Source organism: Atta colombica, unplaced genomic scaffold, assembly GCF_001594045.1.
Source record: "Atta colombica isolate Treedump-2 unplaced genomic scaffold, Acol1.0 scaffold1, whole genome shotgun sequence".
Lineage (NCBI taxonomy): Eukaryota > Metazoa > Arthropoda > Insecta > Hymenoptera > Formicidae > Atta > Atta colombica.
The window spans coordinates 2,484,095-2,492,822 of record NW_017259183.1 but is presented as its reverse complement, the minus strand read 5'-3'; the positions used below and the strand labels follow the sequence as shown (position 1 = coordinate 2,492,822).

At 33.1% G+C, this 8,728-nt stretch overlaps 1 protein-coding gene across 5 annotated transcripts in view; it reads right to left on the bottom strand.

The window, feature by feature from the left end:
* Positions 1-625: 625 nt before the first annotated feature.
* Positions 626-8,728, bottom strand: part of LOC108689123 (ras-related protein Rab-32) — an 18,446-nt gene continuing 10,343 nt past the window's right edge. The window contains exons 2-7 of one of the 5 annotated variants that reach the window (XM_018195796.1): positions 6,910-7,883; positions 6,225-6,638; positions 5,230-5,759; positions 2,736-2,961; positions 1,412-1,737; positions 626-999 (exon numbers count right to left, since the gene is read on the bottom strand). In XM_018195796.1, the coding sequence (XP_018051285.1) occupies positions 886-999; positions 1,412-1,737; positions 2,736-2,961; positions 5,230-5,759; positions 6,225-6,638; positions 6,910-7,237 (1,938 nt within the window). In that variant the 5' untranslated portion in view covers positions 7,238-7,883 and the 3' untranslated portion in view covers positions 626-885. Of the gene's footprint in view, positions 1,000-1,411; positions 1,738-2,735; positions 2,962-3,270; positions 3,452-5,229; positions 5,760-6,224; positions 6,639-6,909; positions 7,884-8,728 lie in introns of those variants that run through there. The other 4 variants (XM_018195878.1, XM_018196114.1, XM_018195963.1 and 1 more) reach the window with 4 other exon arrangements.

Here is an 8,728-nt window from a genome sequence, read left to right as displayed (position 1 = left end):
ACGATATATGTATATATATATATATATATATATATATATGTATATTAAAGATTATTTTTCATTTTTTATCTTGAATTTCAATTCAAATATCGCAATGCTACTGATGCATATGTCTTAAAAGCGTATTATGTAAAACGGTCTTTTTAATATTTTAATTACAATCAGCTTGTATAACTGCGATTGTGCGAACAAAGGCACAATATTGTCGATAATTAAATTTAATTAAAATAAAAGCGAAATGGAAATATGGATAGGAAGCGCATTATCTAATGAGAAAACGGCCAATTGTTTTGCTTTTATCGAATTCGTAGTATGTATATATATATATGTGTATTGAATTTAATTACTCGAGTAATAATAAATAGTATTACGCTCTTTACGATATACATACATACAAAAATCCTAATTCTTTCTATTAATGATGCTAGAAGCAGAGTTGTATAAACAATAATTATTGACATGATTTTTGACGGACAGAGAAAACATTGCTACATACAAATTTCTAATCGAATTAATTTAACATATAAATCAGATAATACAGGTGTCAATCAATTAAAAAAGGATGTATATTGTTGTCAAAGTTATTATGTCAAAGTTATTTAATGCATTTTTCAAAACTCTCCTTATACGAATATTAAAAAATTTGTTTAGCTACTATCATTAACTATGACTTTCTCATGTTGTATGTAAAAAATGATTTGGATTGATAAAATAATTTTCATGCATTATACAAGATGGAGAATAAGCAGATGCTTCCTATTGTAGAGAAGGGTAAGGCATTTAAAAAATTATGATTCTCATGGCATCTACGAAGACACATTGAAGTTGACGAATGGAAAATCGTGACCGAAAATTCGAACTTGTGAATTGCGATTTGCCTATTCGTCAGCAACTGCAGGATTTTTTGGAACTTGTTGGCGATTGATTTAATGTGAATCTCTCGTTGTCCGTCTGGTCTTGGATGCCATTGTCTCTTATAACCTGATCATTTTGAAGTATCTGAAATAAACATTTTACATATATTTATTAATAACAGTCATAATTATATCAGTACACGTGTCCGAAACGTTAAGTGAAACAATAATAGCGATCATTCAATATCCAGATGTTGATTGGTTTCATGTCGATTAATTATGCATCATAAGTCGATCATTTCTAGGGCGAAAGACGTCAATGATTAATCCGTCGTACGTCACGCATAAACAATAGACAAGCCATTGTATGGTACATATTAATATCTATCGTATTTTCGAGTTAGAATTATTTATCGTATAATGCATTTTTCAGATCTCTTAAAAATGCATTATACGTAAATAATCCTCAATACCGATTTATTCCATGATAAATGCTTTGCTTTTATACACTTACTGTAATTTAATATGAAAGAAAAGTAATGTGAAAAATCTCTTACTTTGTTAACGAGAAATTTGGCTGCTTCTTCAATGTTAATGTTTTCCTTCGCCGAAGTTTCAAACCAGCCAGAGAAGTTCTTTTCTTTACAGTATTCATCCATCTTAGCGGGCGAATTAACCAAACCTTCCTTCTGCTGATCGCATTTATTCGCCAATAGAACGCATGGAATCGGCGATCCGTCAGGAAGTTGCACTTTTGAATCTAAGTCCTGTTTCCATTTCACCACTGCATCCAACGTCGCGCTTCTTGTCACATCGAATACTATGAAAGCACCTACGGCTTCCTTGTAATAAACTCTGGTCATGTTCCCGAATCTTTCTTGACCTAAACAGATACCATAAAAGATCTTATAGAATTTATACAGAATATTGAAGCTAATAATAGAACAATACTTATGTAACAGAAAAAACTAATATGCTTGGTATTTCTCCTTTCTTATTTACTAACTTGAGAAATGTCTTAGATATTTTAAATACTTCTAAAATTAATAACCAAGTAATTCATAGCCAAGTTATTACGTAGATACAGGGTATCCCGCGAGACTTTTATCAAGCTTTTTTATAGATAAATCGGACTAAACTGAGTTGAAAAGAAAGGTCCTCTATCATTTTGCAATTTTCACAATGGTTAACAAAATATATTAATTACTAAAAATTGCCGAATATTGGTCTTTAATAACTTTTTTATTCAAATATTATCAACTTTACGGAAAAAAAGAAAACAAAAAAGATTATTTATTTTCTTCTCATAAAGCTCTCTACGAATTTTTTATCAACTTTTTAGTACTGCATTTTCTTATTGGCAACTATTTTTACCAACATGAGAAAATACGGTATTAAAAAATTTTGAAAAAATTCTCAGAACTTTATGAGAAGAAAATAAGCAAGTTTTGTTGTTTTTCTGAAAAAAATTGATAATATTTGAGTAAAAAAGTTATTAAAGACCAATATTCGGCAATTTTTAGTAATTAATATCTCGTTAACCATTGCAAAATAAAATTGCAAAATAGTAGAAGACTTTTCGACTCAGTTTAGTCCACTCTATTTACAAAAAGCGGAAGTCTCGCGGGACACCCTGTATAATCTACGTAATAATAATAATAATAATAATAATAATAATAATAATAATAATAATAATAACTTGGCTATGAATTAAGTTATTAATTAAACAATTTTAGAAGTATTTAAAATATCTAAGACATTTCTCAAATGACGTTAGTGAAGAATAAGAAAGGAGAAATATCAGCATATTAGTTTATCTGTCGCACGAGTTCCATTATTAGCTTCAAAAGAGAAAAGTTGAAACATTGTGTTCCTATTGACCTGCGATATCCCATAATTGTAGTCTGATGATGGTGTGCGGATCCCAGTTGAGTACTTTGAGCGCGAAGTCGACGCCAATCGTTGCGCGATAATGTTGGGAGAAGAATTGATGTACGTATCGTTTAATGATAGATGTTTTCCCCGCCCCAAGTTCGCCGATTACTAATATTTTGTACAAATGCTCCCGTTTCTCGCTTACGCCGAAGTTTGATGCATTGTTCGACGACTGAAATAATAAAAGAATATATAATCAACATTTAAGTACAGGACATTTTCTCTAGGTTAAATAATAGGTTTTTCAAGATATTATCTAGTTAGGAAAACACATTGCTTTCCATTTTTATAAGTAACGTATTAACTTAGTAAATAATATAGCTAACGACTCTAAATATGTTTTTAATTCTAAGTAAGGAAGAAAATGCAGATGTAATCACAAATAATTGATAATTTGATAATTATCATCACTTATACTATAGATATACAGAAGAATATAAATGAAATCATTTCTTTAGAAACGCAAACACTTGCAACGGACCCCAAGCCACTTCCATTCTTTCGGTTGCACCTTCCACTTGCTGATATCGAATATTTCTAAATTTCGCCAAATTTTTAATTCCACGTCCATATTCATGCACGACCTTTTAAATGCCTGTAAGCTTCTAAGAGACGATAGACTGAAGATAATTACGCCTCACGAATGATCTTGCTGCCGCAGCTCGCGTGAGCGAAATGAACTGAGAAAACTTGTATGTGGGAGAATTATCCCCGAGTACAGTCGTGGGGGAGTGCAGAACTATAAATACAATAATAAGCCTTTCGCGTCTTAATGAATGCATGAAGCATTCATCTAAATAATCGCCATCGAATTTAAAGAGTCATCAACAACGACGAAGCATAAAAAAAAATTTCTATTTTGATTACATTGATCAATTTTCAAAACGAATGGATTATATTTCAATTCGATTCCCCTGATATTTCAATCAACTTGTTATTTATACACGCATTTTTCTTCTTAGACGTAGAGACGATAGAACTCGTGAAACCGCGTAATTCGAAACTCTGTAACAGACGAGAGCACAAGAGATCCAAAGAGGCAGAAATACAAGCGGATCGATATCAGAAAAGTACCGCAAACGTGTGATATCGCAGCGTGTGACTGGATTAACCGTAGAATCTCTACTACGTTCAATCTTCTCGCGTCCAATTTTGGAGTATTAGTCGGTTCACGTCAATAATTTTACACGAATGTATATAAATATTGTAAATTATTCGGTACTTTCTTTAGGATTCTATAAGAGAGAAATTTAAAAATAATTTTGCAATTTTTGCAAAATTGGCTCTTTCTCTTATCATTTCTAGTTAAAGGTTTCGCTGATTGTGGCTGCAAACGCATTAATATGGAATAAATAAGACTACTTATCGTGTTTCAAACACAATGAAGCTATATTACACAATCGTATAACGTATATTTCACAATTTAATAAGAAGTTTTTGCAATAATTATCCAGATTCGGTGAACGCTAAAATCATTATTCTTTTCTTAATTAATTGTTAAGAAGAAGATAACCCGACCTTAACATTCATCATATGTGATTAAACGGTATTGCAAAAATTCCCTAATATTGCTGTTCAATGTCGCAAAATGTCGAACGTTATAATATTAACGGAAGACAACTTTATCACAGATGTAAAAAAAATGGTATTTTTTACTTCGGAGAAAAGTATCAAGTAAAAAGACTGGTTTTTTTACTGTAAATAATAAAATTTTTGACCAAATTACATAAAATTCATGAAAAAACATATAGTTATTTCAATATAATTAATTGAACGACTGCTATTTTATATTTAAAAGCTAAAGTGATGTTATTAATACAGATAATAGAAACTTTATAAGCATAATAGACACTATTTTGTTGCATATTTGTTATTATTGTGCTCTATATTTTAATTATTTTGAAATAACATCCCAATATAACATTGCCTACAAAGTAATTAGAGATTCAATGAACGTTGTCTCACTAATTAAAATTTAGAATATGTATAATTACAATCACAGTGTACAAAAAACAGTGTCAATTAGTTTAATAAAGTGTGATTTGTATTAATAACAGTATAAAACATTTACTTAACTTTTTAAAATTGAGTATAACAATATATACAATATAAAATATCATTCAGATAACAGTGAAAGGTAAGGTATATTTATGGCCACTGGCATATTAATCATTATATAATACTATATTTTAACTTTGTATAGTTTAATTTTGTAAATATTTTTACACAGCAATCTTACGGATAAATGCGAAAACTAAATTCTGGAACAATAGTAATTAAAGCGGGATTTCGGAAATCATGAAATGCTAAAAAAAATATCCGAGTGAAAAACTGTCACAGCCAAACGAAAAAGACCATTATTTCCCGAGTTTTTTATCCTAAAATTCTAGAATTTTTCCGTCCTTTACATCTCTAATCACTCCTACACGATGGATCTCACCTCAAGATCCATGGCTCCCAGCATGGGTGCCATGGTAGCGTAAAGTCTATGATAATTGCTGCTTGTATCGCTGTAATCCTCCGAAAAATCCTCCTCGTCGAGAGTGTTACCGAAAGTGGAGAAGGCGTCAAAGGTCTTCACATTGATATGCCGCACTTTTTTCTTTCTTTCTTCTTCTCGTTGTTGAAGAAACTCGTTGTTGCTCGATAGATCGTCGCGGGCGTCGATTACTGTCTCATTTGAGCACGTTATGTCTTTGGATCTCGAATCAAAGAAGCGTCGCTGAAATATCGCTCGTTTCTCTTCCAACAATGATAGCTTGCGGCGAATGTCGACGGGCGACGATGTCGACGGTACATATTCCGAGGAATCTGAATCGCATTTCGTCTTCACTTTGCCTTTCCTGGCCACTGGATCCTCCGCGAGTTTCGTTTTATTAGACTCCGACCATTTCGACAACGAATATGGGAGAGTCGAGACGCAATGCGAGACGTTATCTTGATTAGCCTGTTGCGAATGTCGTGCAGTGTCTAAAGAAATTTAAAGGTGTGTGACTTACGAGAATACATTTACGCTCGATTTTTTAAAAACTTGAATCGCTTCCAGACGATTACATCGTTGCTATATATAATGTTTTGCTATGATTACAAATAATCGTGCAGTTCTAACAAATGATTTATTGCGAGCAAATCGAATATAAGATAAGATAAGCAACAAAAGTGACAGAGAAAAAAAGAAAATAAAATTTAGAGAGATGTACTGCGATTTTTATAAATAAAACCTAAATATATGTATACATATATTTAGGTTTTATTTATAAAAATGTACACACACCTCTAGATTTTATTTTTCAAAAATCACAAATGTAACTCACTGAAGTTTTATTTCTTAAATCGAAATGGCTTTATATATTGTCAAGAAGTATATCGTGGAATATTCCGTCTTTTAGTTTCGTGCAGAAACATTCTGCGATCTGCGATCAATAGCATCCTCACCCTGTTGAACGGTTTCCGCAAACCTCTTGATGGTCAGAGGCGGCGATTTGCGTAGCACTGCACTGACAGTCTTCGTCGGTTTCTCAAGTACCTTTTCTGGTTTCTTAAGCTCCTCTTTTATCCCCTTTTCCTTTTCTATGGTGTCATCGTTTTCTTTTTTTGTGACGCTAATATATGTATGAACGGGTGACTCTTGCGAGGACTGGCTTTGCGAACGGCTACTGTTACCACCCTCTGGGGTATGTCGTTGCTCTTGCTGTTCCAAGGACATGCGAAATTTATTCAAGCTTAGCTTGCGTACCAGCGAGTGTGACTTCTTTTTCTTTTTCTTTAAAGTTGCGCTCGAAAGCACATCAGTCGTCAATTTCGGCTCTTTCTCGTCTTCGAGCCGTTGCGATTGCTGCTGAGATGCCTCTGAAGTGGAAAAGAATCGCGAGTCAGGGAAATAGCTGCTCGAGAACTATTGTTTTTAGATATCAAAATAAATGCGTTATTTCAATTTTATAATTAATAATTCCAATTTTCTAATTAATGTTGAAGAAAAATCAAGAAAAATCAAAGATTAAAAGGCTCGAAAAGAGTAGAAAAAAAAAAAACATTTGAATCATAATAAATAACTCCATCGGTTGTTATTTATCTCACGGATGAGAGAAGCGCAAAGTTCATCAAACACGTCATGATTAACCTTTATCATGTTGTTCTGTTTCAAAGGAGGAGGACACGTCGATTCCGCGTGTCTTCTTCTTGATTTTGAATAAGCTTCCCTCGCGGAAGCTGCTCTTGAACGCGTCGAATTTGCTCCTTTTTCGATCGTTCGCGTTGGCGCTGGAAGAAAGAATCGCGACACTACCACTGGTCAGAGTGTCGAGACTGGAACTGCTGTCACCCACAGTGATGTACTCGCCGGAGGTGCTGACCACAATTGACTTCTGCTTCTCCTCCTCCTCCGAGGAGAACGCGACCACTGTGTCGGGCGAGCTGCCACCCTCGTTCGTGCTCTCGTTGCGATCCATAATGTTTACGAGAGGAAAGGAAAACGTGGAAAATCCGCGTCACAATATAAAAAAATAAAACGAATAAATGGACGGATGGATGAATAGAGGAAAGGGATGATGAGTCGAGGAACCAATTTTTTATTTCGCTGTACGAACGTTTTCCGTCTCACTTTGCTCGTAGAATATTATTTGGCTTCCCAGCCAAACGGCTGAGAAACCTTAAAATTTCACACTCCGTTCGATCAGCCTCGAACGGATAATTCATTTAACCCTCTTCTCTTTTCCTTTGCACGCACACAAGTTTCTTTTTCGCAAACACGACTGAGGAGAAAACTGAGAACCAAAAAATAACTTTGGCCGGGATATCGATCGGAGGGGTTTCTTAGCTCGGTAATTGTCTATCGAGGAAAAGTGCAATAGCATTCAGATCTATAGAATTTAAAAGATGAACCGGATTCGCGGGCTAGTTTATTCTTTTTTATGCTTTTGTAAGATGGACAGGCATTTCTGGATTGATAAATAACGTAAAAAAGGAAAGGATATTAGACAATTTTAGAAAATTCGTTAGGGCAGAAACCGTAGCACAATCACTGAATAAACAGTGTTCCTCCAAGAAATTTTCACGATGCACTACATTGACACGCAGACACCATCTCGTAAAACACTAATCAAATTTCAAAAAGCATGATATTCATAGTTAATGACAACAAAGAAAGATGAATAATATTAAATAAAAAAATAAAAAAATTATATGCCTGCAGAAACTGCAGACTCAACGGCGTCTTAAACTGCACTAGATGTTGATATAAAAATATGAGAAGCTAATGGAGGTGGGGCATGCAAGTATCTCCCACTACGTCAATCGACTATGTACCGGTCTCATATTCTTTTCAGTATGAAGAATACACATGTACGTATATTTGTGTGTATGTAAACCATGCACCTTTGCAATAATCCTATCTTTAAATATTAATGTAATAATATAGGAAAAAACGGGGTACCATAGGCCATCGATTGTTTAATATCATCTAGAATGTTTAAATTAATACTACTGGTACTTCGTTGTCCATACTTTTTATCTAAGCAGTGATTAAATTCCATTCTGTCAAAAAGCATCGATCATTAATGATTTTCGTGGTACAATAGTAACTTCTTAACTGTATAAAAATGTTTTAATATTGTTTTTGCAGTAGAAAATACATGCATACATGTATGAAGATAAGGTGCAAATTTTTGCGCATTCTTTTCTCATCTTGTTACATTACACGTAATAATCTAACATTTATTTTTTATTGTTTTCTATTAAATTGGAGTACCATGATATTATATATTCATGATGAAACGGGACAAAATAAAAAGTATATGTAGGGCAATTTATACTTCTAAGGAATTAATTTTATTTTATCATAATAAATTTTTTATCTTATTGTATATTAATGATTATTTCTCATTTGTTTTCTTATAATTTTCTATTGTATTATTTAATAATTATTAGTTGTAATTATATTT